Below are 27,633 nucleotides of genomic sequence, written 5' to 3'. Positions count from 1 at the left end.
CGGGTTATGATCTTCAAAAAAGTATGGCCGTGGAAAAGTTAATAAAAATTGGAGAAGAAAGGCTTAATGAAAAGGATTATCTAGGAAGCATAAGTGCTTTTTCTTCTGCATTGGAGGAAAATCCAAAGGCATTACAACCATATTTGAAAAGAGCCACTGCTTATCAAAATCTCAACAACTATGAAAGTGCAAAGAGCGATATATCTCAAGCCTTCACCATTGCTCATGAAAGAGGTAAAAGATCGGAAATAGGACTCTGTTATTTTAAATTGGGCTTAGTTTATTATGCTGAGAAGAATTTGTCGTCAGCAAAGATTAATTTCGAGAAAGCTGTTGAATTCAATTGTCCAGAACCAACGGCTAATTTTTGGAATAGTAAGGTACAGTATGAATTCATCAAGGCAGGATCTCAATTACCGCAAAGTTGTAATGCTTCATCTGCGGAAGCGCTTGCTAGTTCTGAAGAGCCGCCATCAAGTAATTTTGATGTCATTAATCAACAAGATCCAATAAAACTTAAAGTTAGAGATGACTGGTATCAAACCAATGACTCAATCATTATTACGTTTTACGTCAAAAATGTCGAAAAGGAAAAACTTCAAGTCGAATTCAATAAGCGATCAGTAAATGTTGCATTTCCAAGTTCTCCAAATGCAGAATACAGTTATAACTTGGACCCCTTATTTGCTGAAATAACCCCCGAAGATTCAAATTTCAAGGTCTATGGAACTAAAATAGAAATAGTTTTAAAAAAGAAAGTTTCCAGTAAGTGGACATCGTTAGAATCTTCGGAAGTCAAAGATCATGATTCTCTTGGGGTAAGGTCATCCACCTTTTCGTACCCATCTTCATCTAAGAAGTCTATTAATTGGGCTAAATTTAAAGTAGATGAAGATGATGACAAAGAATCAGCTAAAGATTCGGATTTTTTTGAAAAATTGTATAAGGATGTCGATGATGATACGAAAAGAGCAATGATGAAATCATATGTTGAATCTAATGGCACTGTACTAACAACAAATTGGGATGAGGCGAAGCAGAAGAAATTTGAAACTTCACCTCCGGAAGGAATGACAGCAAAGAAATGGAACTAATGGCAGATGAAGTTCCACATCGTTGCTTTGTTGTCCTGTATATATCATATAATGTCTAAATGTAATCTCAATTCTTTTTTTGCCATTCTTAGGATAGATGTTAGCAATGAAAAAGCTTCTCTCACAAGCTTCGAATTTTGGCCATATCATTAAGAGAAACATGCAGATTGAATCAATCCCGATGAGATGGGGGTCTGGTGACAACTACGCCTACTTGCTTATTGATTCGCCAACCAAAAATGCATGGTTAATTGATCCAGCTCAACCTAATGAGGTAATGGACTACATAAAACAAAGGAAACCTCAATACGAACTTAAGGCAATAGTGAATACTCATCATCACTATGATCATTCTGACGGCAACAAAAAATTCCATTCCAAATTTCCCGATTTACCTATTGTTGCTGGTAAGGATTCGCCGTTAGTTACATATACGCCATCACATGAAGAGGTCATTGACTTGGGCGATAACATTTCAATTACTGCGTTGCACACACCATGCCACACTCAAGATTCAATTTGCTATTATGCGAAGGACTCGAAAACAGGTGAAAAAGCTGTTTTCACGGGAGACACGTTATTTATAAGCGGGTGCGGAAGGTTTTTTGAAGGGACTGGTCTGGAAATGGACAAAGCGTTGAACTCGATCCTTGCTAAACTCCCGAAGGATACTCATGTTTACCCGGGTCATGAATATACTAGATCTAATGTGAAATTCTCTAAAACTGTACTCAATAATGAGGCAATTAAGAGATTGGAAAAGTTTGCTAACAATAACGAGTTTACAACTGGAAAATTTACGATAGGTGATGAGCTTGAGTTTAATCCGTTTATGCGATTAGATGATCCGCTAATTCAAAAGGCTACGGGCCGTGTTAAAGGTGGCGAGGTCATGACAAAGCTAAGAGAAATGAAAAACAAATTATGATACTCTTTATTAATGTCATAAACTTTTTTATGAGAAGTAACTGGAGGACTATCAATAGAAATCACATTTAGGCTCGTTAATTTTGCGATCAATAATATAACCATAAATTTCAAATTTGTAAGTGTCATATTCTTACAAATTGGGGCTTGTAATCTTCATCGTAGTGAAGCTCTGGTTGCCATAATTCAATAAATTCCAAATCAAATTCAGATTTTCCCATAGAGAACTTTTCGTATTCTTCGAAGATACCACTCATACACCAGCCTTGCAAAACTTTTCGAAACAATCCAACCAAAACGCCAATTCTGTGTTTTCCCTTGTTCGAGTGTATGAGCATAGGGAAATTCTTTTTATCAAGCATTAATTGTAGAGCTTCTGAAAGAGATTCCTGAGCTTGTCGGGATTGAATTGGAGAGTTGAAGGGCTCTTGAGAAGACTCCATATATAACTTATGAAATCCAATATCCGTGGTCGATATCCACTTTTCATAATTTTCCATTATTTCGGTAGTCCCATGCTTATCTTTTTTCTTTGATGAATCATGATCTTTATCTTTATCTTTATCTTTATCTTTATCTTTAGGGGAGACATTCGTCTTATCCTTCTTTTTATGTTCTTTGTTGCCTAAATCACCTAAGTATATTATAGTTTTGAGGCCCAAATTATCAAGAAAAGGGTAATTTATCGGCATGGGAAAGCCTGATCTATAGATCATATCCTCAACTAAAGAAAAATTCAATGGCGGAACGGCTTCCGGCTTTGGCAAAAGCATCCTTTTCATGGTAATTTTGTTTTCTATACCATTTGTTTGTTGAAAATTATTCATCTCTCCACTGCGATTGTCAGCTTCAAGAGATTTCCTCTTTGGGTACCTTAATGTGGGAGAACTTTTTGCTGGCGCCAAACTCATGGCTTAAATACTTTACAATTGCAATATTATTTGAATGTTGAGCTAATTGAACTTGATATTGATGTACTATTGACAATATCGGTGATATACTATGTATGCAGTATTCAAGCTTAAAGTAGAGCAGCCTATCTGGCAATGGGTCATATCGAGCATGTGGTATACTTTTCCAAAAATGCCAATTCCAGTAGGAAGTTCAAGGATTAGTCTATTCTTCAAGCATTACAATCTCTAGTTATGCTGGCCTAATGAATAATTTGAATACTCAGAACAGATTTTCGCAACAGCATATATGTTTTTGAAACTACATCCAAAATTCATCTTCGTATAATATTATCGACTAATGCCTCTTCATAAAGCATGTAATTGTGAATAAACAACGCAAATATAAGAATCTACTTATTCGAGTGAAGAAAGTGTAGCTTTCTTGATACTAAGCTTATTCCAAAAAATTACGTGGACCCGAAGTCACTAATCATCTGAGCGCTTCATTAAAGATATTGTATATTCCTATTCTTAAGATTGTAAGTTATCCATCACTCCTTTTCAGATGATGATAAATATAGAGTTTATGGATATAAGTTGAAATGGCTGTATTAGTTTTAGCCTTTGGAAGAGGAGGTTCCACGACGTTCTTTTTCTTCAAAAATTCATGTTCATCTAAAGAAACATTGAACATTTCAAATGCGAAAAGGACCTCTCTTGGCGGGGGTGAATATTTCGGAAAGTTGTAGTTATTCTTTTCAAACTCTTTATGAAGATTTTTAGCAATTTTTTTATTTAATTGTTCATTTGATGTGAAATTAAATTTTTTCAGTATTATATCTAGGCTATTGTTCGCCACAGACGCCCGTGGATATGAATCTTGATGAATGTGACCAAACTGATAGGTAAAGTCTCGTTTGTTCTCCTCATGGCCAATGTTGTGCTTCTCGGTATTTGAATCTGATGCGAATGTGCATTCAGCATCAGTACTCAAAGAAGAATCTGAACTGGAACAAATAACGTTGATATAAGTATCCATTGTCTTCAAAAGCCATTTCTTAACAAACAATAGGAAATTGTGGTCGAAAGAAATTGCTATATATAGTATAATTAGAGCATATCAACTAAAGTAAATGAAAAGAAACATGGAAGAATGACCTGAAATATAAAAAAGAGAGTACTTTATAACTATTCTAACAACATAGGAAGATCTTGAATGTGCCTTTTGTTAGCATGAGTTCTTTCTTCTAAGTATTATGGCACATACAGCACATATGTAAGTGAAGTTCTGCCAGGTTGCAAAATGTCGCGCAGAAGCAAATATGCCGACGACATTTCGGGTAACTTGTTCATCCATGAAAATTTTGAAACTCACGGTGAAAAACTTAGGCAAATTAGCTATATAATTAATTTAAACTAGCATGTCTTGGTTATTTGGGGGAAAAACAACTGACACTAAGGATTCTGATACTAAACAGTCATTAGGTTTTGATCCTTCTCAAGTCTCTAATGTTTCCGATATTATAAATGCACCCGGAGCTTTAGACTCAGCGAAGTTACACCCGTTAGCTGGTTTAGAGAAAGGTATTGAATATTTGGATTTAGAAGATGAACAATTGAATTCGATCGATGGAGCTCAAGGAGTTATTCCATCTAGGAGTTGGACCGATGATTTATGTTATGGTACGGGTGCAGTTTATTTGATGGGATTAGGAATTGGAGGAGCTTACGGCTTTCAAGAGGGAGTAAATAGTTTGCCTAAGAATGCACCTCCCAGACTTCAGCTAAATACAGTATTGAATCACATAACCAGAAGGGGGCCATTCTTAGGTAATACAGCAGGTGTATTAGCATTGACTTATAATTTGATCGATTCTTCTTTTGACGCGCTTAGAGGTAAGCATGATGATTTAAACTCTATTGGTGCTGGCGTGTTAGCTGGAGCACTTTTCAGAAGTAGTTCAGGACTCAAACCAATGGGCTATTCGGCGGGAATGATGGCTGCTGCGGCAGGTGCTTGGTGTGGTATTAAAAGATTATTGTCATGAGTTGCATTTCCGCTTTCGCATTTAGAGATGTCCCATTATTTTTATGTTATTTTCTAATGCTTAATGACCCTCAGGCTGTATATATAAAATAGGGTTATGTATTATGCTATGAAGAGAAAGATAAATGAGCTTTACACAGCGCTAATTAATGATTTTAGTTTCTTTTTGTTTCCCATGTCTACTCTGTCATCCACATCATGCTTTTTCATTTCAATCGTTTCGATTGGATTTACCAATCTATCTTTTTGTAAGAACTTGAATAAAATTTTACAGTCATTCTCATTTAATAATGCTTCTGCAATCTCCAAAAATTCTTCATTAGTTTTTGCCTGGCAAAACATCTGATAGTACTTAGATTTACCAGGTAGCTGGTTTAGCAAAATATACTTTGTGTTACTTGGATGGTTTCTAAATTTTCTTGCAATGGTGATGAACTCATATATGACTTCATTATAAGGTAAGGGGCGATTCAGAAAAACAGTTGGATTCGACTCGGCGGATTCCGCTATCATGCCACCTACTTTCGGACCATAAAGCGACTGTAACTTAATTAGATCATTTCTCGATTGGATGTTGCCATTCACAATTAAACTGACATTATGTGAGGAGACGCTTGCAATAATCTCCGGTAAGAACTTCCTTACTGGGTATTCCCTATTTCTCATTGAAGGTGTCCGACAATGCAACGTCAAATTCAGAATACCAGTTTTACAAATTCTGTTCACAAGATCTATCGTCGGGTTCGGATCATCATCATTGAGCAACCTTATCTTACAACTTATAGGCTTGTTAAATGGCTTTCCAACTTTTTCTACTAAGTTTAAAAGTATTTGCTCCAAAAGATCAGGAGTTTTGAGTAGGGCAGCGCCCATTCCTGAGTGTGTCGAGAACGGTTTAGGACATCCACAGTTTAAATCAATCCCTGCGACGTCTCTCACAACCTTTAATCCAGCAAGAACGGCCAATTCTGGATCTGCGGACCCTATTTGAAAGATTAGCTTATCCCTTTCGACGTTGGGAAATGTTCTGAAAGCCACTTTCTCTGGATTAGCCACTTCAACGAAATCTATTGTTTTTAAATCTTCATTCACCACTCTATCACATTTAATTATTTTTTTGTCTACGATTTCAGGAGACCAAACAAGATCAGCACCATATTTCAATGCCATGAGCCGAGTAGGAAGCTCTCCACTTCTCACCATAGGTGCTAGACAAAGCTTACCAAAAAACTCGACCATTTTTAGCATAAAATTTAATTATACTTTAGCCCAGCTTTTAAATTAGGTAATGGGTTGTAGTTTAATTCTATCCAGCCCCAAGCGACTAAAACTTATCTCAACGATTACAGAATTGCAGCTCTGTTTGAAAATTTGCGATGGCTTGAAAACAACACATTATATAAAACGTGACACATCTCGTGATGAAAATCTAAAACAATACATAGATCTGCACAATGTCTTTCTGTCGCGTGAGTTGGGGGATTAAAACGGGAACTTTAAGAGAATATGTCATCCACGGCTTATTTACAATCAGCCAATCATAGCAAGTAAATTAGCGGCATTTGTGTTTTAGCAAAGGATACAGCTGATCTTTGTCGTTCCGGTTAATTTGCGTCCACTTGTCTCACTACTACAATTGAATTTATAATAGTTATTCGATATAATCTTGAAAAGGTCAAGCACCCTATATGAGCTTGCAGAGTAGGTGTGTGACATCAAAAACATGTGACCCACATAAGCTTGTGTTTCAAGATCCTACAATTTTTTATGACCTGCTAATCCGCGCGACTTGGTTCGCCCTCAGGCGGTCAGGAAATTCCCATATGTACGCATAGCCGCCGTAAATCTCAGTCTCTACTCAGGCGGCTATCTCCAACACTCGCACAAAAGTCCTAAGTTAAGTTAAAAGCGCAGCCGAGGATGAAAGCATTCAAGAAAATGACGAGCTGAAGGTTAACAAAACTCTTTCGACACATAAAACGGAATTGATGATATTCACATTGTAGTTTCTTAATTGTCATTTCTATATTTAATTTTTTATTTTGCGTTATTTGCTTCGCTCTTATGACCTTAAAAAAAAAAAAAAAGAAACGGCAAAAAGAAAAAAAAATTTGCACCCTCTTACAAAAGAAAAGCAGTCATTTATTAAAAAACAACAAAAAGTATTTATTCTTAATTCGATCTATATTTTAAGAAATTTTGTAATATCAGTCATAAAATTATTATATTTGCTGATAGCATCAATTGATTTCACGTAACACTTTAATTATATAACCATTGGGTACTAATAATATCAATTGAAGGTAGCTGATTAGTTAGTGATTGAGACGCGAACAATAAGCAGAGAGATTAACCTGAGAACAGCAGGAACAAGTCACAGAATTTTTGTAAAGTCAGGTATAATACCTTTCAGAGTTAACTAAGAGTAACAGGAGTTACATATTCAATTCATACCAGGCAAGAATTGCGTTTTTTTGGGAGACGCCTTATTTTACTACATTGAGAATTATAAGCATGTCATTGATACATCCGAGTGCGAGATCCATTGAGAGGAAAGGATGCCTTACGCCATCATTACAGGAGGAGCAAAAATCTAAGATACATGAAGTTGTGAGCCGTGACAATTATTCTAATACTACGACGATTTTGTCTCCTCCCTTATCTCCATTTCAAAATGAGGAAGAAGAGCCTGTTCACAAGACGGATGTAACATTCTTGGAAAGCAGGTCGTCGTTTCCTATCGAAGATTTTAAAGCATATGAGTTGACAGTGCAACCATGGAATGGATTGAACTCTAACTATAAGAAAAGACAACTTGACTTTTTAAGTCAATATGCCATTGTCAGCTCGAGAGAGAAGCAATATGAGAAGAGGCCTGTTTTTAGAAGAAGGCAATTGGTATCAGACAGTGATTCCGAATCCACTGTAGAAAGAATCAGAACGAGAAGATTGGTTAAAGAAACTTCTGAAAATTTATCAGAATTAGAGGCTCCGTCCCGTGTAGCAAGTCCGTCTCCAAAGAAGAGAAAGGTCAGAAAGGATGTTACCCCTTCGTCTCAAAAACAGCTTTTGATAGACGAGAATATTCCAGACTACTCCCCAGACGTTTCAACTTTACCAAATAATAACAGATGCTTGAAAGTGGAATGGAAAGGGCAGCCTATGGATTTGAGGTCAGATCCAGATGTATCTAAATTGCATCCGGCTGAGGTTTTATTGGCTTCTATATTAAGATTACCATGTAATGTCTATTTGGATTCTAAGAGAAGGTTATTCTTCGAGAAAGTAAATAGGTTGAGAAGTAACAAACAGTTTAGAAGAACAGATGCACAGAAAGCATGTCGCATTGATGTCAATAAAGCAAGCAGACTTTTTGCCGCTTTTGAGAAAGTGGGTTGGTTAAATGATTATCATTTTGAGAGATACTTGTAACTTTAATGACAATTATTGGGCGGGATGGGCCCTCATGGTTGAAAGCAGTTGATTATTTGGAATCAGTCGCTAATTATAGAATAAATGTCAAAAGTATGGCGATGTACTGGTACGGAATTTTATTTTTTATTTTATTTTACTTGACATAACTTTTGTTTTTTCATTTCTTTATTTATAATTTGTGTTAAGTTTGGGTCTTTATGGACTTTCTCAGTGGAATAGTTTAGTTATTTAAACCAGGAAGGTTAATATATGAGATAAATGTATTTATGCTATCAATAGTAATTTTTTTGTCTCCCTTTAGCTCTATCATATGACTCTTAAATCGAATCCGGTCAATTTAAGTGCTTTGCAATTGAGCCAGCATTGCGGAATATTTATGTTTGCTGTTAATATTGGTTTGCCATAACATGTTCAGTCTTCGATGCTGGCTATTTTATAATTGCCGTGGAAATTTCGAACCTGTACTTTTGTAACTCATTTATCGCAATTAATTTGAGCCAGCATAGAAATCCTTGATAAGTTGAGTATTTCGTGAAAGCTTTATCCTACCATCGAAGAAAAGAACGTATAAGAATATATTAAAAAAAGAGAGCTATAATTCATTCGCTAGAGGCTAATTCTTTTTAAACCATTCGTTCGTTTGATATAGAGCTTAAGTTGGGCTTAAAGGAACCATAAATTAGCAAGAAATACAACATCTCAAAAAGTCAGAGCCATTCGGGAAGAAAAACATTGAAAGTCAACCTCAAGAGAAACCGAAACTGTTAATATTTAAGTGGCGGTATCCCAGGACCTGAGACATATTATTGTCATAAAGATGAATTTAAATCACTTCTATTTTGATACAAATTCTCAATGCAACAAAGAAGATGACCAATCACAATTGAGTAGAGCTGAATTTACAGTCCCACCTAGTCCCATCGCTACTTCTGATTTAGGAAACATCGAATTAATTACACCGAAGACCGATGTAAGTAGCACATTTTATCAAAATGCTAAGTTCTATTTGCAAACACCAACAATGGAACTGAATTGCGATTTCTTTCAGCCAATGTTGGTCCAATCACATCCTGGTAATAAAAATCAGAATAAGACTACACAGCAACATTCTGTGTCACCCATAAAGAGTACCTCGATGAATTCCATGAGCAGTGTCTCGAAAACTGCAGCACCGATAACACCGACTATAAATAACTCATCAACAGCATATTTGCAGACGCCAAATTCAGCAAGATCCTCAAGTAGTGGCCCGATGTCGGGTAGTCACTTCTCTCCTAGTCAAGTAGTAGGATTAGGGTTGTCTGTTACATCCAACAATGACTCCCGTCAATTTGAAAATCGTTATAAGCAATCTGATCAGACTGCCTATGGAGTTACACATGAGGTTCCAAATCAATTCACGCTTAATAAAAAATCATTGATTGAAAATGACAAACAGTATGAACTTGTCTACTCAGACCCGTACACCAAAACAAGAGATCACGATACGAGCATACAAGCAATTCCCAGCAGTGCTTTGATAGCCAATAATTCTCCGACAACAATCGAGAATGTGAGCACAAATTCTGAACCATCAGAAGAAGAGTTCTCGAATATACTTTCGAGTACTTCGAATGAGCTAGAAGTGTCTGTATGCAATTTGTTTGATTTTGATTTATTTGGAAAACCGCTGTCAGATATTCAATCAAACGAACCTAACAGTGATGATGTGTCGGTGTCATTTATCAGTAAAGAACCAAATGAATCTAGCTTCGATTTAGCTGATGTTGTTGCGCTTGAGAATGAGCATTGCCAGCAAGAATTAATGCAGCAAGATTTTCTAACATCAACTGTCGATAAGAAAGCTCTTGTCAAGAAAGCTAATAAAAGAATACCAAAACCCCATCCAAAGAAAATGCTAAGGCATGCAAAATCCTTTAACGACAGATCTGATTTAATGAATTCAGCTCAAAATAGTTCTACCCTTTTATTAAATTTAAACCCTAAGAGCCAGAATACTTCAACCTCGCCTAAACATGAACCTCAGTTTTCATTCAGCGAATGCTCGAGCTCTTTTCCTGTTAATGGAATAAATAATTGGTCGTTTGTCATGGAGCATGAAAATATCGATAACATAAAACTGAAGAAAGCTTTATCTTCGAGGATCGATAAACCGACCTTAAAGAGATCTACATCGACTACTTTCTTTGAATGCAATTCAGTGCAGAAGGGTAACTTTAATGGACCGAAAGTCTTGAAAGACATGAGATCAGGTATGGCACTGTTTCAAGTACAGCAATCAGGTGGCAAGTAATAAGAAGTCAAGAGATAATCTTGATTTTTGCAATATTTTATGGCTGTTTGAAGGATATCTTTTCAATTATTTTTAATGTGACGGAGCTTTGAAGAGAAGAGAGTTCAGCAGTTGGGATTACTTTTTTTGGTTGGGTTTAAGAATATGTAAATATGTTTTCATTTATACCAGGTTTTTGTTAATTTTTATCTCAAGTTCTTTTATTTAGGAACTTTAATATGGACAATTCAAAATTTCTATTACAGGTATGATTATCTGTTAACGTGTATTTCTTTATATGAATATGTGTAGACTTAAATTAAATGCTATGAACTATCAGAGGCTCCCCAGGGATCGTTAAGATAGCCATGAAACAACGTGAGCTCACAAATCTTTATTTCTTGGAACATACTCCTCACCACTTAAAACTTGATGCTTCCTGAATGCTCTCAGGAAATTAAATTGACCATCGGACCCATATGCATAATATACTAATCCAGCTGGAATTAGTCCCATGAAGACAACATTGAACAATGCAGATCTTGGCTTGAAGCGGAAATAATAACCAATTTTCTCTTTTGCAGTATTAAACCTCTGCAACGCTGGATCGGGCTTCAATGTATGTGCCATGATTGATTAATATGAGTAATGATTGATGTAAGATGCGCTGTAAATTCGATCTTGTCATTAAAATTTACAGTTCATTTTATTGGATAGCATCGATCACGTGATAACTCAAATAGTATTCAGTATATATGATATAAATGCTAGGTGTTCAGATGAGAGACTTAACGTACATAAAGTCAATTAGAGTAGTAGGTCATTCCTCTATAGATGAGTGAATCATATCTATCTGAATCTCATCTTCCGCGTCTTGCCTTGATCGCTGGGGCAGAGAGCTGGGGTCATGCTCTAGACCTTGGTTTATATTCTTAACTGATTCGAGGTCCGAAAGCGTAGTAGCCTCGACAGTTTTCAAAGCTTCAGACAGGTGATGTGGATTCTTCGCTAGCACACCAATATTCTCCAAAATTTTTAGTGAAACACCATCAGTGTATTTGTCTCTTAAACTTGGGACAAATTTCATATCTCTTATCCCTCCATTCTTGACATTACTAGACACCTTCTTCATAATTTCTTGCATTTGTAGTACCAATTCAGTTACTTGATTAAAGAGGAAGTATAAGGATTCATCTATAGGAGATAAGGATTTGAATGCCGTCTTTGCTTCCTGCGATAGAGCAGAGCCTTCATCTTTTAATTCAAGGAATTTAATATTCTTTTTTAACACGTTCAAAGCTCTGATCACTTTCTGGGCTTTCAAAATTTGAAGTTTTAATATCTTTCTCAAGTGAAGTTCAAACTTTATATCTCTAACAAGGTCTTTTAGTTTATTGTCTAAGTCACTTTTAAGTTCTGTGCTACTTTTGTTGAAATCTATACCTTCTTGGTGTTTCAATCGTATCCAGCCGTCATCAACTAATTGTTGAGGAATCATAAATATGTTTCTTAATGTGTATAGTTCAAACTTATCGAAGTTTGTGTCAATCTGGCTCTCGAGTAAAGTCTCTAACTTTCCTGTTCCAACTTGAATCTCCTCTGTGGGATATTTTTCATTAGCATATTCAGTCAAAACATCCCGATCGCCCGTTGGGGATTTTGTAGTGTCTTCATACTGCTTCTGTTGCCTTTCCATGAGATACCTCTCGATTTCGGTGGTACAACTATACATGATAACATTAACTGCATTTATCACATCATCAACCAAAGCCAAAGGAGGATACCCAAGATGCTCCGTAAGTAGAGACGTTACCCGATAGTCCACAGCAACCATCTCCTACGAAATATGATTTTTTTGGTAGTTGTTAGGAAATTAAATATTTGTTTTGAAAGTTGTGAAAGTCAGATGATCGCGTCATGCACTTGGGGTCCTCTACAAGGATAAATACAAATATAAGAAACAACTATTGAAATAAATAATCAGGAAGCCTTTTAGACAATCATAACATGTAACATGTAACATTTGCTGGTATGTAACTTCGGAAATATCTTCAATAAGCGTTTTTGTACTTGTTTCTGAATCATATAACTCTCTTCATCGGTAAGGATGATTCCAAGACAGACAGAGTCATTATCTTAGCAGAGCAACCATGTAGGCTCAACAATTCTGATAAATACAATCGTAGCTGAATTAAATATTCGTTCAATAAGAATATCATCTACTGCTGTTACAAACTAAGGCTTACCTGGTAATAAAATTAGTTTGATTACTGTGCGAAATAAGGCGTTTGACAGATTATCTGTACTCCGGAAACACTCTTTTCTTTTACCGTTATCTCTAATCGAACTCAAAAAATCAATTAGGAGGACTTCAAGTACGTCAAGATATATTGTAACTGATTGACCAAGTCCCAGCTACGGAACAATGTCCAATGAAACGCCGGAAAACTCAGGCGACAATGAAGGACCGAACTTCATAGATGTGCTAGACGCCAAACTAGTACAGTACGTATATGGAGCAAACAAGTTGCAACTGCTTATAAATAGTATTATCAAGTTGAGTGAAAACTTAGAAGACCCGCGGTCTTTGCCTATGCTTCAGCATATGGTCTTACTTGGTGGAAACGTTTTCAGTATAAGTGAGAGTGCCTTCAATGAAAAATTGAATAGTTTAGGTAACTTTATTCCATACAAAGCACTCAACATTCAAATTTCTTCTACTATCGGCCACATTCCTTATGATTCTGCGGATTCGCCAGTAGTACCGTTAGGGTTCTTGCCGGACTTTGATGAAGCAAAAAGATGTTTGAAATTATTCGAACAATTGTGTACGAACGCGTTACAAAGTTACCAAAAGAGAATAGTTACTGCCAAAGCCGAGAGAACAAAATCAGGTTGCTATAAGTCAGATCATTTTGAAAACATCCAGCAAATAGTGGAAAAAGAATGTTTTACAGATGATATGGATTTAAATGTTAGTAGAGGGTTCTTGTTTGAACTCCCTAAAGAAGACTCTTTATTAAAGGACGAACAATTTATAGAAACAAGTCTAGTTGATATGGATATTAGAATGTTGTTTAGTATGACAAATGCCTTAAGGACTACCCTTAGCAAGTTGAAAATCCCGATTATCAAGCTTATAACTTTAAAAAAACTACCAGAACGTCAAAGGCTAAGGGCCATGCAACAAATGCCCAATTCAAAGTATGCTTTACACCAAATTTTAGTCCTCGTTTTAAGATTGAATGATCTTTATACTATAATAAGGAAACTCGGTAGAAAAATCTATCTCTCGAATTACCAACATTTGCATGACCAAAGATTTACAATACAATCGAAAAACCCTACGTATTTTAAGCTGCATTTATTAAAAGAGATTGACGAGTATCTTAATAGTAATAAGAGAAATGGGACACTAATTGCCACCATAACCAGATTCGTAAGGCAAAATTCTAGGTATGAAGCGAATCCCAAGAACTTGGTTGATTTCATCAATTTCACTAATCAGGCCCACGTTATTATAGAGAAGTTTCTTATTAAGCTTGAAGAATTTGCGACTCACTGGATAACTTGTGAATTAAGGTTTCGAAAGACGTACAGCTTGCCCATAGCGAATTTAATTTCTATTTATCAGGAAGAACAACAGTACGAGTCTAGGGATAGCACACCATCAAACAAGAAAACATTAGAAGAGCAAACTGAAAATCAAGGGAATGTTTCAAAGGGGCCCTCTGATTCCAGTTTCAAAGGTAAGAGTGGAGTTGAGACTCAAAGAGAGGGGGATTCCAAACCTATAAGCAAAAACCACAGTGTAAGGCTTTCGAGGTCGTCATCTATATCTAGTGCACACAGCAACAATAGCTCTGGTAGAGGCTCCGTGTCATTAGGAAGAAGAAGCTCCATCAGTTCGCCGACCAATCGAAACACTATCATATCTCCAAAGATTTCGCATTCCCCTCGACCAAACTCTACGTTATTTTTACAAGGAAATAACCTGCAAGGTAATCTTCAACAGAATAGAGAACAAGTTTCGCCTTCAAATGGACGAAGGAGATCTAACTCACAACCAATACCAGTTTCTCAACTTCATGAAAATTCTAATGCTGCTGCTACATCCGGAGCTGCGGCTGCGTTGCATAAGAAGCAAAACAATCCTAATACAAGCTCTCCTGACTCTATACGTCGGTCTTTATCACTAAGCAAGAGGCAGTCAACTCCTAGCGTGACATCTCCGACACCTACTAGAAGAAAGCAGGACTTAATTGTTGTTAAAGAAGAAGAAACCCCCAAGACTCCTAGGCAGCTGGTTGCAAGTAGAAGAGTACATGATTTGCAAGATGCAGCAAGGGCTGGATCTATAATTTTACGACAACGAGAACAATTAACTAGTGTTATATTTGATCCAAATTGTCCTTCAGAAACCAACATAAGGAAAAAAATCGATAATAGAGTAACTACTAAGAGTAGTCCGGATACAACTACTGAGCCGGAAAATACTCACTCACGAGAGAGATCTTCAAGTAAAAGCGAGCCTAAATTTTCGTTAAAAGATGAAGCCAGTTTGCTAAACTCTGAAAAAACTCCTCAAGCACAAGAAAGTACCTCACTGAATATTTCAGCTTCTTCTTTAGAAATTACAGAAGTCTCTTTAATAAAGAAGGTTAGGTTTATAGGGGTGCCTGAGTATACTGAAGCAGAGGATGCTCCCACAAAGCCAGCAAGTAAGTTTCTAAGAAATTTTGCTGCTTTCAGACAACCTACAACCGGCAACCGTGCTTTCAAGAAGAGAGACCAGCTTTTGAGGGAAGAGAGCTTATCCTTCAAATCTCAAGTATACCAGAAATATGACTTCGAGCAAAAGAATATTAACACGCCTCTTGGAAGAAGCTTCGGTTCGAACAGGCTCTCGAAGTTGACCAATAAGCTAATATAGTGAAGAGTATAAAACTTCTCTTAGATATTACTTGATGAGACTAGGTTCTTCAATTCTTAATGTTATAATTTAAATTCAAGAATTTTTTTTTAAATTTTTTTTTTTTAAGCTGACGATTTTTTTTATCAGAACCTCATCTCTAACATTTTAGAATAAAGTTAAACATAAAATAATAAACAGCAATGAATTCGCAGACGAAGACTACTAGAAGCATCCGGTCTTCAAAGAATAGAGACTTCATATTATCCAAAAGTGTCAACCCTGTTAATGACGAAGGAGTAGCCCAATGTTTTTATATGGTAACATCATCGATGTACATATCACTTGCACCGTGCTATACTCAGCATCCAATTAATGGCATAAAATCGCAGCATCTAGATCCTATGATTATGACATATTTTTCAAAAGCTAAAGGGGTTGTGTTGTCTTACAGCAATATCAAGATATCTGGGAGAAATAAAAGTATAGACTCAGAGGGAAACCCATTAACGATTGCTAGAATAGAAGGGTCTTCACCTTTCACTTTTTTTTGGATATCAGTCGACTTTTTGATATGGCGACCTCAGGTAGGCGATTGCTTAGAAGGTTATGTATATATGCAAACGGCCTCTCATATTGGTTTATTAATCCATGATACCTTCAATGCAACTATAAAGAAGTACAATATACCCAATACGTGGAGATTTCTACCGAGTCAACAAGATGAATATTCAGAGGATTCTACCAGTAATTTCAAATCTTTCGGCCATTGGGTTACTGAAAATGACTTGAGAATAGAAGGTAAACTTAAATTTAATGTTAAAGCTTTGCATACAACAGGAAGAGTTATTTCAGTAGAAGGAACTTTAATCTCTCCAGGTTTTGAATTAGAATCTCAGCCGATTTTCAGAGAGCGCCGTACGTCCAGTACTTCGCAAGCTGTTAATTCGCATATGAAATTTAATGAAGAGGATAATAGTATGCCAATGGTGCCAGTAATCGAAGAAACTTTAGGACGCGATTTGCCAATATACTCAAAGGACAATGAAGATGGGGTACTGGGTGAAGATGATGCTATAGTGAATGCTTCCGATACAAATGATGATGATTCTGATTAAACTAGCATAAAATAACAGTAGCTGTCAAGCAAATTACAATGCATTTCCTGTTTGCAAAACAACTCACCTATATCCAGCTTTACAATCTAATATCATTATTATACTTTATGTATATACAAAAATTAAAAGAGGTTTTATGTACATCATTTCAAAGATCTATCATCATTAATCATTCTCCAGAGAGCATCTGCCTCTTTTGAAGTAGGATGATCAAATTTAGTTGCTCTATTTCCATAAATCAATCTACGAAACCATCTCTCTATATTTAAGAATCCCATGCTGCCAAAAGTATAATGCGGCTTATGTTTTGGCGTATCTCCCATCATTGTCAATTTTTGAACGTTACGTAATTTTTTAATATTTATCATTGTTATGATAACACCTTGTAATATCGATACAAGTACCACTAATCCAAATCCATAAGCTGAGTCTTCGATATAATTTTTCAAATTCATACCATAAAATGCAGGGAACAAGGTAGCAACAGTAAACCCTAATGTATAGACTGTAATCTTAAGCTCATATAGCATGAGTGAATTTCGATTCGTGTCTAAGATAATGTTGACTATCTCTTCGGTAGCCTTAATATCGCTTAATAAAGAACCAGCCTGTTGAACAAATTCCTCACATTGCTTGAAATATGACTCCAAGATCATTTCCAAGTCTTCACAATCCCCGTCACCAGGTTTCTTCGGAGCTGATAGGTACATTCCAGCCAAATCCTCATCATTATCGAGAAGTTCTTCGAGTACATTCTGAATTAAAACGGTCTTCTGATAAAAACTTGAAAGTTTTTTAGACTTGATTAATAAGTCTTGCAACTTATGTCTATCGACTTGATCTTCTAATTCTGCTAATATTAAACCACAATTAGCGGTATGAACTTTAAGTTCAGCTTCTAAAGAGCTCATGACACTTATTAGAATACTTTCCAATGCCCTAAATTCGTAACATATATTTCCGTTTTGTAGTTTCAATTTCATTTCAAGATCATACATGAACACACCAAGTTTAGAAGCCACAGCTGGATTAGATGTATCAAATATCATAACTGCATCCTTCTCAATAATAGCCTTGATATGAAGTAAATTTATCAAGATAGCTCTAGGAGGTCGGACGGTTATCAGAGGCACAACATCAACTGAGGATGTATCTATCTTCCTAAGATCTCTAGGAAATAATCCATTTTGCTTTAAAAAAGACATTTTGGGGAACTTCTTGGAAATTGCCGATATGTTACCTTTATCATCAAAACTAGTACAAGAAACATATGAATCATTAGGAGTAATAGGTTCAAGTTTATGGTAATTCAACTTTTCATGATCATACACATTTTGAATCCCATCCTGAAATTGAGGTTCAGGTGGCAAATCCTTTCTAATCCTATCCAAGATAGTTTGGTTTCGAGTTTTGGTGGATTTAAATTTATTCCACACATAGTGTTTCCTTTGAGAGACTCTAACGAAGTATAGCTTATTGGTCGTCGATCCTAAAGCTCTCGAGAGCATAATCAAAGTTTATGTCTAACCAAGATACTCTCTGTTAAGTTATTCCTTTAAAAACTTAGAATGAGGCTAAGGTACCACTCTAATGTGCCGTAAGAACTATAATTTGTATGCTAATTTCTTTATCAGGAAAATTTCGCAATACATCAAGTCAATTTTCACGAAACGTATGTCGTTGGAAAAGTCAGTCAATATGTTTTTGCATTCCTCTTGAAGAAAAAGCCTACAAGTAAATTCTACATTGAAATCAAGGAACTACTAATTAGGTTAATATGTCAGGTAGATATAAGAAAACAGTAAATATGGTATCGAAGGAGTATCGATGTCAAAGTTTAAGCTAGTTAAAAAATTTTCTAGTCTTAGAAGGTCCAAAAAGCTCGAGCCTGATGGCTGGTAATGCTTCTTCAGATAAAATTTTAAGTCTCTCTTCTAAAGTATTATCGACCTCAATCTTACCAGTGTCATTAGCGACAACTACTCCACCAGCGATGTTTTCATCAAGGAAATTAGTTTCATCAACTGTAACTTCAACGGAGAACTTCGTTTTCTCTTCAAAATATTTCGCTGCAGTGGCGGAAGCCTCCTTAGTAATATCAACATCAGATTTCTTTACCCTCACAGTTACTTTCTCTTCCAACAATGCCAACAACCCTTCCTCAATCAAGCCCTCTAAAATGGGCTGGTATTGGGATTTGTCCTTAGCAATATTTTTCAAGTCCTTTTCAGCTTCATCGAATATTTCATCCAAGACTTCCTCTTTGGTAGCTAAGATTCTCAATCTTGTCTTATTTCCAATTGTAGACTTAGTAATCTGCTGGGCTAAGGAGGCTTTCTTTAATTTTTGTTCGTACGCTGAATCGATTGCAGCGGTCTCGGACCTAACTAAGGATGCTTTTTCAATCTCATACTCTTCATCTGCCTTTAGTCTTATTTCTTTCGCCTTCTCTTGTGCCTCCTTTTCGATGAAGGCTTTCATCTTACGAAGTTCGGCGTTCACCTTTATATATGTTAGCTTTCAATTCTATAAATAAAGAAGGAAAACAGTTACTAGTTTACTTACTTGATCATCTGTTAACGACATTGTTTCGGTAATTATATTTAATATGATTTTAATGTTAGATGTTGTTCAAGACTCGAAATAGATATTGGCCTTATCAAGTTTTGAGTGGTAGGTTTTCTGGACACTTGTGCGAGACACTACTTCGATCAAGACGTATAAAATATTTACTAAGTTGACATCCATTAACTAAGTACGGGAGAATGAAAAAATCAGTGAATCGTATTCTTAACATACTACTATAAAGATTCTCAACAAATAAGTCATAATCCTAAGTTTTAGTTAAGTTTTACAGAAGAAATGGTATCGGACTTGGCAACAACAAATTTGTGTTGAACAACTTTTACTTTAATATACGATGAATTAAACAAAAAGGAACTCTTCTTTTATGTACATTTCCCATGTTGAAATGTGGATTGCAATAAATAAATAGACATTGAGATTTCAGCTCATAATTTTAAATGAGATCGTCCACGGCCTTTCTAAAAACCTCGACTCCCAAAAATGTGGCAGCATTAGCTGGAAATGATCTGGCCAATGCTGGGCCAACACCAGGGAAAAATGCCTTAATACCACCTCTTTTATAAATATTAGATGTGACCTTCATAATGGAGACGTTGGTATTAGACGACTGTTGAGTAGACTTAATCGTATCAACTGGAAAGACTCCTAACCACATAGCCACACCAGCAAATCCACCAGCAATAGTAATGGCAAACAAAGACAAGTCTTCACCTGGAGCAGATAATTTTTCTTTCAAATATTCGTATGTAGCAAAATACAACGCAGAGCCCGGTCCATCTCTAGCTAAGGTAGCAACTGATCCCTTGAAAATAGATCTTATGCCTCCTGTCTTGTACATTTCTTTAACGACAGAAGCCATTGAGGACTTTCCACCACTTTGAATTTGCATCATAACTTTGATTCTTTCGAAGGGAGCTGCAACTAATGTAGTAGGAACAGCAGAAATGAATCCAGCGGTTGAAATTTGAGGAATTGTAAATTCACTAGCAGTCACTCCAGTGTAAGAAGAGACCAATTTTTTCCCAACATCATAACCCCAAAAAGATACAGCAAACATAGGAGTGACTCCCAATAATGGAGGAAGCACACCTCGATAGAAACCTAGGGGCCCATCTTTAAGCAAGGTTTGTTTAAAGCACTCTGCTGTAGAATTATAAACACCGGTTTGTAAACGAACCTTGATCAAGTCAAATGGATGGCCTGTTAATACAGCACTAAAATGTGTTAGATGATGCTTCACATTACAACGCCTATCTTGTTAGGCTGCTATTGGATTTACTCACCAAATACCCCCAAAACCACCGGAAGCGAATGATTTCACATTATCAATCAAGACGCTGTCTACTTCTTCCATCTTTAATCTTATTATTTAAATTGTAAATGTTTCTAGTGTTCATGAAAATGAAAAATCTGGGGGACCCATATATATATGCAAAATCTGCGTGCTTGTCTATTTTTCTCTTCTGTTTTCTTAAGTACGCGAGATACGAAAGATCGAAGAATTAGCTACAAAAAGAATACTGAAAGCGAAAAAATGGGATACTATAGGGTTATTATTCTCCTCTCATTACTACATATTAACTCTATGTATATGCGCTAAGCTGGCATGAATAGTACTCAATATATACAAAAATCTATATCAAAAATCTCTTTGTGTGGGGTGACAGTTTTAGCGGCCTCGGTATTAGAGCGAGCGGGAGACTTCGCGCATAAATAAGTCACTTTTTAAATCTTTGACAAAACCATCGTAAATAACTTGGAACTCTTGAATAAAGAGATCTTTATATATTTTCTTCATTATCGACTTCAAGCTTATTTCTATTCGTTCCAAATCTTCGTCAGTATGTTCCTCTTCCAGCAAATTTTCCTCGATGTTTAATACTGCAATGTAGTTTGTTATTAGATCATAGTACTGTTTCGAGCCGACTATGAAGTTAAGAATGATTTCAAGAATCGAATATACCTGGTCGATATACGATCGCCGAGTATACTTTCCAACGACTGCTTCATTAAGAAGCGGATTTTGAGTAACCAGCAGAAGAAACTGCTCGTGGATTTTGATTAGTTCATCAATAGTTAACTCATTCATATTATGTGAGACTGTTGACGAGGCTAATCCTATGACCTTTGAGCCTATTGACTTGAGAAAATAGTCAGATATAGGAAGTTTTGATTTCATATCAGGAATATTGGATTTAAATATCTTTTCAACAATAAATTCATTAAAGTTATCATCAATAATATCAAAAGAAATGAACCTGACTAAAAAGTTTAGAAATTGAATAAGCTGATGACGAATTATATTAACAGTGCTAAATGACTTTAAAAGCCAAGCAACTTTTCTTTCCCTTATCCCTGGGCGTGACTTCCTGAGCCTCATTAGTTTCCTGTGGGTTTCTTTTAGCTCGGATCTTCTCATATTGCAGGCATCTATGAAATTGGAGTTCAACAAATATTGTAAATGCTTGATTCTCCAAAGAAAATTAAACATTTTTAAGTATTGTATTTTACCAGATTGAAGAATGCTGTGAATTGGTAAATCATCTAATTTATACTCTAATGTGAACACTTCCCAGACAACATGACCATGCGTAGGATCGAGCACCCTTGCGTCTAGCCTTGTGGAATATTTAGAATACTTGGCAGAGGAATGCTTGATGGATTCGGTCACTATCTTTGATAAGTAGCTTGTGGAAATGTTAGATGAGGAGTCGTTAAATATCGGACCACCTTGAAATATCAAGGCCTCTATCAAATCGTTTGACTTCATCAATAAGTAGTTCTGAAGACTCAGGAGATGCAAAAAGAATTCATTTTTCTCCTGTACTATGATAGAAAAGAAATTCAAAAGATCTTTATACTGAGTGTGAACTAGTTCAGATATTGTATTGAAGTTCATAGATTTGAGACCTGCATTAGCCTCAAATATAAATTTGGAATACTTTTCTCGATACCCATTAACCCATGTCAACTCTTTACAATACTGGGATAAAAATATTATCATTTTACCAATTTGAAGGATTTTCCTACTCAAATCCTCATTTATAAAAAATGGAGTCCTAGATGGAAGAAATACAACGATTTCGTTGAAGTTAAGTTTTTTAGTGTCAAACTTGATGAAAAATTCATCGCTACTGTCAATTAAGTCTCCGCATATAATCCAATGCTCTAATATTTCATAATAAGGAGTGATGATTTGCTCGAATATAAATCCAGCCAAAATTTTAACACGAGAATCCCCAAACTTTGTCAATTCATAAACCTTAGATATAAAATCATAACCATTTAAATGTAAACAATTGACAATTGAGTAAAGCAACCTTAATTTAAATATCCAGTCGAAAAGTTTGTGATAAACTAGCATGAGCGAGCTTGGCTCGAAGTTAAAAATCTCATTTACGTGGTCAACGTAAATATTAAGTTCTGAATTCAATGCTGTCAAGTATGCCGTTTTTATGGGAGAAGTTAATTTACCCTTATTAGTTTCGACAAATCTGCTTAATCTTTTGTATAATAATGCAGCTTCCAAAATATTTCGTAAAAGACCACTATAGCTTGAATTGAGATTCGTTGGAAGCTCCAATCTTTCATCATTTAAGAAGACTAAAAGTTTCGAGTCAGACCCAAGTAATGAATAAGATAAATATCTTAGTATTTCTTCTTCGGAAATGCATTCGTAGTATGGGCCGATAACCAGATCCAACGTCTTTTGATTTTCACCAAATTCTTTAGCCTTGTAAGGAGATGAAAGAAGTTGGTTCTCAGGTCGTGAACTATGCTTTATATTTGTAGTTTGAGATGGCAATTTATAAGGCGACAAGAAAGGAAGACTTTGACTCTCTCCCCGTAATGTTTGCAAAAAAACCAAATAGTTGGTAATCTGTTCTAGACTCTTATACTTAGTTAGAGACTCTAAAATTTCTTGAATTTTGATCCATTCATTCTTAAGCCCCTTGCTTAAAAACTGAATCTTTATTTGGTTGGCTATTTGTTTACTATCATATTTTTTTGATGTTGATGAACTGATATATCTTAGTAAATCATTTGTGACACTATCAACGTATTCTCCTCCAAGATCAGACGGTATTAATGAGTTAGCTAGCCTATGAGAGTAAAGCCGAATGACCTGGCTTTGATCTAGAACCATATCTTACTATTTTCCTCTTTAATGATAATAAATGATTTCGAGATACATGTTTTGATTTCGTAATATTATGGAATCAGAACGCGCGCCCATATCAATTTTTTGTGTCAAATTATCCAGAGATATTTTCAAAGAACTACTACAGCTTAATGTCCAACCACGTACATAGAGAACCATATAGAATAACTAAATAGTACTTATCGAAACCAGCAAAAATCAGAAACGTTTTCAAACGATGAATCGTAACCGCAAAAGGAAGGAAGGAGGGAAGGACGGACGCTCAAATCAAAAAAAGAACTCAAGAAAGCCTAAACTGCAACCACACCAGAGGAAACGGCAATAGGTGAGATAACAGGGTCGAAAACGTTTGGATTTAAAGCCTTATCCGACAAAGATAATTGACTATCAGTCCAAATGTGTTTGTTGGAACCAGAGTTAGCATCACCAACGCCACAAGAACCACCTTTTCTTTCCCAGTCACTAATTCTTGACAAGTTCAACTTCTTGAACACGGAATCAACTGCTTCAATCAAGTGATTTGCAATTTCCGGACTATGTCCAGGAGTTGGTGTGATTCTGAGACGTTCTTGACCAATAGGCACAGTTGGAAAGTTAATAGCTTGAACGTAAATGTCATGATCCTCCAACAACATATCAGAAGCAGTCTTCGCGTCCGCTGCATTTCCGACAAGCACAGGCACAATATGAGATGGGTTTGGAATCACTGGAATTCCAACATCATTGAAACTATCCTTAACGTATCTGGTATTTTTCTGTTGAGCAATACGATCCATCAAAGTAGCTCTCTGATATCTGATAGCAGCAGCAGAACCAGCCATAACGGTAGGCGGTAACGTCGTAGTAAAAATAAAGCCTGGAGCATATGACCTAATCCAATCAATCAAGTTAGCTTTACCTGTGACGTAACCTCCAACTGTTCCATATGCTTTACCTAAAGTTCCAGTGATCATATCAATTCTGCTCATTGCAGTCTTATTCTCTGGGGAAGCCAAGCCAGATTTCAAATGTTCTTCAAAGTCTAAGTGCTCAGATACACCACCACCATGTGGACCATACATACCCACAGCGTGGACTTCATCTAAAAATGTCAAGGCACCGTATTTTTCGGCCAAATCACAAATAGCCAGAATAGGCGCAATTGAACCACACATAGAATAAACAGACTCAAAAGCAATGATTTTGGGAGTGGATTTTGGATAAAGGGCTAATTTTTCCTCTAAGCTCGCCAAGTCATTGTGTTTGAAGATGTGTTTCCTGGCTCTTGAATTTCTAATGCCTTGAATCATCGAAGCATGATTCAATTCATCAGAAAAGATAACCAAATCCTTCATCTTTTGTCCGAACAATGACAAAACAGCGTCATTGGCAACAAAACAAGAGGAAAATACTAATGCACCTTCATGTTTATGCAATGCTGCTATCTCTGCTTCTAATTTAATGGCATGTAGATTATGCCCGGCTATATTTCTGGTTCCACCGGCTCCAGCACCGTAGTTTTCCAATACTCTTCTCATTTCCACTAATGTCTTCTCGTTTCTGCCCATACCGAGATAATCATTGGAACACCAAACCGTCACTTTGTCGGTTTCTTCAGCACGATGAGCCCTTGGAAATTCACGAGCTAAACGATTGATGTTATTGAAAAAACGGTAAGACTTGTCATTCCTTTTTTTATTTAATTCAGAGCTTAAAAATCCTTGGAAGTCAAATCCATTCTCATTGCAAGAAACATCCAAGCTACTGCCATTGAGATCACTCTCCTTGAACGAGTAGCGACTGCTTACGCTATCAGACACAGCAGGTACAGCAGTAGCTCTTGCTGAGTCTGATACAGTAGTAAATGTTCTGCTCAGCCCCTTAGCCTTCAATGCCATGCGCATGAAAGGGCATTGACGAGCTTGACTAACCAAACCTGAGTTCTTGCTCAACTGGCGTAAAGCTTGGGTCGACGACGACTTGACAAAGGGACAAACCTTCATCGAGGCACGGGTTACACTCTCCATTTTATATTCGATTTCTTAACTAGAAAACCAAGAGTGAATATTCCTCTTACGTTACTAGTAGCTTGTATTTAAAATTATTAAAATCGAACTTCGGTAATTTTTCCAGTGAAATTTTTGTAATCCTCGAGTTGTGACAGGTTGAATGTGATGTTTTCACCAAGAGCAATATCCGGCACAAAGGTTTTAAGTTCCGCTAATTGCAGTAAAGTAGTGCGAGGGATAGGTAGGCGAGAAGGGGTAAAATTCCTCCAACGAGAAAAAAGTCGCACCGGGTAGCCGCCACTCCCGACCGTCATTTTCCTAAGTCCAGCGCAAGGTCTGGGTGAGAAGAGTTGATCGAAAACTTGAATCAGAGACACAACCGGAAAGTCAATTTCTATGAAAATACTACAAGTAACCCACTACATACAGTTAAGCAATTGATTGGAACAAACCAACGAAAAAAACTATTTACAGATAATGGCTCAATATTAGTGAGGAGGTACGACATCGGCAATTATTTAACAGCCAAGATTGGAACTTTCCCCACTAGAGGTGATTAATACATAATAACTTGTTATCATGTCTCCTGCTATATCTCGAGATTAGCGACTTTTTGAAAATGTAACCAAATTGATAAAGTTTCTGTGCGCTGCAAAGAGATTCAATTTGGTGAAAGTTCTGTTCAGCTTGAAGAATGTTGTTGCGATCTGTATGAGTAAATGCAGGTTGACTCTGATGAGAATGCATCGATATAACATTTTAGCGTGGATATGACGAAGTGCTAGTCATCCTTAAGACATTAGTAGATCACTTACTCGCCACCCCGAAAATGCAAGAGACTAAGAAAGGGCAGCGTGTCTCTTTTAAGTAAGAAGTAAAATGTATTGTATATCTACGCAAAGAAAAGTAGGGTGTGCTATTATTAGTTGTGCAATATTTTGATCTAACAGTATGGCAACTTGTCCGAGCGGTTAAGGAGAAAGACTTGAAATCTTTTGGGCTATGCCCGCGCAGGTTCGAGTCCTGCAGTTGTCGGTTCACTTTTATTTTTTGCTTCCGAATCCAGTGCTAGTTATTCAAAGTAAGGAAACAGCTTCATGAGCCATACCCAATCCACATAGATAACCGCATCCACCAGCTCCATAATTGTGTATGACGTACTGCTCCGGAGAAAACTGTTCCTTCTCAATCCTAACGCCCCCTTTTCTAGATGGTCTCACACCTGCAACTACTCTCAAAATCTTCAAATCGGCAAGCTTTTCGCCAGAAAGGTTCTCACTCAAAAGCTTTGGATAGAGTTCGATTGTTCGCTTCAAAATATCATCTGTTTCGTACCCATATGTGCTCAGATCAAAATTTCCCTTTTGGTAGAAACCACCAAGAATCACTTCATCTGTATTTGAGTCAGGCCTTTTGATAATGTACGTAGATTTATCATCCCATTTAGAGACACATTCCGTAACGTGTGGAGCACTTATGACTACTACTTGTCCCCTAGTTGGGTATGATTTCTCATCCTCAACACCTCCAAGCTTCAATGAGCCGATGCCAGTACAGTTGAAGACTACATTTGTATCACCTTTAAATGCTTCCTTAATATGAAGAAGCTTCCTTCGGTTTACTGATACCTCTTGTTTTTTCAAGTAACTTAATAAGTTTTGAATCACCAATGGGCTATTAAACACCCAGGCTTTATATTTAACTCCAATTTTAGAATTCAGAACAGGATCCACTATCTGATAGTCGTCTAAAAATGCTTCAAGTTTCTTTAAGTATCCTGCGCTAGGAATCTCGCTCAAATATTCTGTCGAAGGAACAATTCCATAGCCAGAGTTTTCTCCTAATTTTTGTTGCACCCTACCAACATTTCTATACGTGTATTCACTATACTTAAAGTCATCTTCATCAATACAAGCAGAAAAATATGCCCCGGCATAAGGTGATGCATATTCAATGGATTGATCTCCTGGTAAATGTTGAGCAATTATTTCAATATCTTTCGGATTGATGTGTTCATCTTCAATAAGCAAAAAAGCTGTATATAGACCAATGATTCCCGCTCTATTACTGTTAATTATGCGTCTTTTCACAGAAACAAGGTCATTGACAAACGATACTTACCCTAATACTACGTATTTTGTCATTCTTTTCTTCTGGTGTGCCCTCGCTGTAAAGCGGCAATACTCTAAAGGATTATTT

At 36.4% G+C, this 27,633-nt stretch overlaps 18 protein-coding genes across 18 annotated transcripts; 7 read left to right on the top strand and 11 right to left on the bottom strand.

Annotated features, from left to right (window-relative positions):
• Positions 1-23: 23 nt before the first annotated feature.
• SGT1 (co-chaperone) lies at positions 24-1,094 on the top strand (the record flags this gene model as incomplete). The annotated part of the gene is made up of 1 exon (XM_062953570.1): positions 24-1,094. One exon carries the CDS (start codon positions 24-26, stop codon positions 1,092-1,094), a length of 1,071 nt encoding a protein of 356 aa, XP_062810359.1.
• Positions 1,095-1,191: 97 nt separating this feature from the next.
• Positions 1,192-2,022, top strand: GLO2 (hydroxyacylglutathione hydrolase; the record flags this gene model as incomplete). Its single annotated transcript, XM_062953569.1, has 1 exon — positions 1,192-2,022. One exon carries the CDS (start codon positions 1,192-1,194, stop codon positions 2,020-2,022), a length of 831 nt encoding a protein of 276 aa, XP_062810358.1.
• Positions 2,023-2,146: 124 nt separating this feature from the next.
• On the bottom strand, positions 2,147-2,932 carry PRCAT00003626001 (uncharacterized protein; the record flags this gene model as incomplete). The annotated part of the gene is made up of 1 exon (XM_062953568.1): positions 2,147-2,932. The coding sequence occupies one exon, from the start codon at positions 2,930-2,932 to the stop codon at positions 2,147-2,149; it is 786 nt and encodes a 261-aa protein (XP_062810357.1).
• A 526-nt stretch (positions 2,933-3,458) lies between these two features.
• PRCAT00003625001 (uncharacterized protein) lies at positions 3,459-3,953 on the bottom strand (the record flags this gene model as incomplete). The annotated part of the gene is made up of 1 exon (XM_062953567.1): positions 3,459-3,953. The coding sequence occupies one exon, from the start codon at positions 3,951-3,953 to the stop codon at positions 3,459-3,461; it is 495 nt and encodes a 164-aa protein (XP_062810356.1).
• A 382-nt stretch (positions 3,954-4,335) lies between these two features.
• On the top strand, positions 4,336-4,962 carry TIM23 (protein transporter; the record flags this gene model as incomplete). The annotated part of the gene is made up of 1 exon (XM_062953564.1): positions 4,336-4,962. One exon carries the CDS (start codon positions 4,336-4,338, stop codon positions 4,960-4,962), a length of 627 nt encoding a protein of 208 aa, XP_062810355.1.
• A 131-nt stretch (positions 4,963-5,093) lies between these two features.
• On the bottom strand, positions 5,094-6,209 carry SMM1 (Smm1p; the record flags this gene model as incomplete). Its single annotated transcript, XM_062953563.1, has 1 exon — positions 5,094-6,209. The coding sequence occupies one exon, from the start codon at positions 6,207-6,209 to the stop codon at positions 5,094-5,096; it is 1,116 nt and encodes a 371-aa protein (XP_062810354.1).
• Positions 6,210-7,475: 1,266 nt separating this feature from the next.
• PRCAT00003622001 (uncharacterized protein) lies at positions 7,476-8,393 on the top strand (the record flags this gene model as incomplete). The annotated part of the gene is made up of 1 exon (XM_062953562.1): positions 7,476-8,393. The coding sequence occupies one exon, from the start codon at positions 7,476-7,478 to the stop codon at positions 8,391-8,393; it is 918 nt and encodes a 305-aa protein (XP_062810353.1).
• Positions 8,394-9,213: 820 nt separating this feature from the next.
• On the top strand, positions 9,214-10,689 carry PRCAT00003621001 (uncharacterized protein; the record flags this gene model as incomplete). Its single annotated transcript, XM_062953561.1, has 1 exon — positions 9,214-10,689. One exon carries the CDS (start codon positions 9,214-9,216, stop codon positions 10,687-10,689), a length of 1,476 nt encoding a protein of 491 aa, XP_062810352.1.
• Positions 10,690-11,052: 363 nt separating this feature from the next.
• PRCAT00003620001 (uncharacterized protein) lies at positions 11,053-11,298 on the bottom strand (the record flags this gene model as incomplete). The annotated part of the gene is made up of 1 exon (XM_062953560.1): positions 11,053-11,298. One exon carries the CDS (start codon positions 11,296-11,298, stop codon positions 11,053-11,055), a length of 246 nt encoding a protein of 81 aa, XP_062810351.1.
• Positions 11,299-11,488: 190 nt separating this feature from the next.
• On the bottom strand, positions 11,489-12,502 carry MTW1 (MIND complex subunit; the record flags this gene model as incomplete). The annotated part of the gene is made up of 1 exon (XM_062953559.1): positions 11,489-12,502. One exon carries the CDS (start codon positions 12,500-12,502, stop codon positions 11,489-11,491), a length of 1,014 nt encoding a protein of 337 aa, XP_062810350.1.
• Positions 12,503-13,093: 591 nt separating this feature from the next.
• On the top strand, positions 13,094-15,601 carry PRCAT00003618001 (protein phosphatase regulator; the record flags this gene model as incomplete). Its single annotated transcript, XM_062953558.1, has 1 exon — positions 13,094-15,601. The coding sequence occupies one exon, from the start codon at positions 13,094-13,096 to the stop codon at positions 15,599-15,601; it is 2,508 nt and encodes an 835-aa protein (XP_062810349.1).
• Positions 15,602-15,783: 182 nt separating this feature from the next.
• On the top strand, positions 15,784-16,698 carry PRCAT00003617001 (DNA-directed RNA polymerase I subunit; the record flags this gene model as incomplete). The annotated part of the gene is made up of 1 exon (XM_062953557.1): positions 15,784-16,698. The coding sequence occupies one exon, from the start codon at positions 15,784-15,786 to the stop codon at positions 16,696-16,698; it is 915 nt and encodes a 304-aa protein (XP_062810348.1).
• Positions 16,699-16,841: 143 nt separating this feature from the next.
• Positions 16,842-18,206, bottom strand: MRS2 (Mrs2p; the record flags this gene model as incomplete). Its single annotated transcript, XM_062953556.1, has 1 exon — positions 16,842-18,206. One exon carries the CDS (start codon positions 18,204-18,206, stop codon positions 16,842-16,844), a length of 1,365 nt encoding a protein of 454 aa, XP_062810347.1.
• Positions 18,207-18,540: 334 nt separating this feature from the next.
• VMA4 (H(+)-transporting V1 sector ATPase subunit E) lies at positions 18,541-19,284 on the bottom strand (the record flags this gene model as incomplete). Its single annotated transcript, XM_062953555.1, has 2 exons — positions 18,541-19,200; positions 19,264-19,284. 2 exons carry the CDS (start codon positions 19,282-19,284, stop codon positions 18,541-18,543), a joined length of 681 nt encoding a protein of 226 aa, XP_062810346.1.
• A 433-nt stretch (positions 19,285-19,717) lies between these two features.
• Positions 19,718-20,638, bottom strand: CRC1 (carnitine:acyl carnitine antiporter; the record flags this gene model as incomplete). The annotated part of the gene is made up of 2 exons (XM_062953553.1): positions 19,718-20,538; positions 20,575-20,638. The coding sequence occupies 2 exons, from the start codon at positions 20,636-20,638 to the stop codon at positions 19,718-19,720; spliced, it is 885 nt and encodes a 294-aa protein (XP_062810345.1).
• Positions 20,639-20,968: 330 nt separating this feature from the next.
• SPC98 (Spc98p) lies at positions 20,969-23,431 on the bottom strand (the record flags this gene model as incomplete). Its single annotated transcript, XM_062953552.1, has 1 exon — positions 20,969-23,431. One exon carries the CDS (start codon positions 23,429-23,431, stop codon positions 20,969-20,971), a length of 2,463 nt encoding a protein of 820 aa, XP_062810344.1.
• A 305-nt stretch (positions 23,432-23,736) lies between these two features.
• On the bottom strand, positions 23,737-25,452 carry HEM1 (5-aminolevulinate synthase; the record flags this gene model as incomplete). Its single annotated transcript, XM_062953551.1, has 1 exon — positions 23,737-25,452. The coding sequence occupies one exon, from the start codon at positions 25,450-25,452 to the stop codon at positions 23,737-23,739; it is 1,716 nt and encodes a 571-aa protein (XP_062810343.1).
• Positions 25,453-26,510: 1,058 nt separating this feature from the next.
• Positions 26,511-27,578, bottom strand: PRCAT00003610001 (FAD-dependent oxidoreductase; the record flags this gene model as incomplete). The annotated part of the gene is made up of 2 exons (XM_062953550.1): positions 26,511-27,495; positions 27,556-27,578. 2 exons carry the CDS (start codon positions 27,576-27,578, stop codon positions 26,511-26,513), a joined length of 1,008 nt encoding a protein of 335 aa, XP_062810342.1.
• Positions 27,579-27,633: the final 55 nt, after the last annotated feature.

The sequence above is a fragment of the Priceomyces carsonii genome (assembly GCF_900007245.1).
Source record: "Priceomyces carsonii strain CBS4050 genome assembly, scaffold: Debaryomyces_carsonii_scaffold_4, whole genome shotgun sequence".
Lineage (NCBI taxonomy): Eukaryota > Fungi > Ascomycota > Pichiomycetes > Serinales > Debaryomycetaceae > Priceomyces > Priceomyces carsonii.
Note: the sequence above shows the minus strand (reverse complement) of the source record. Positions and strands in the feature narration are given on the sequence as shown.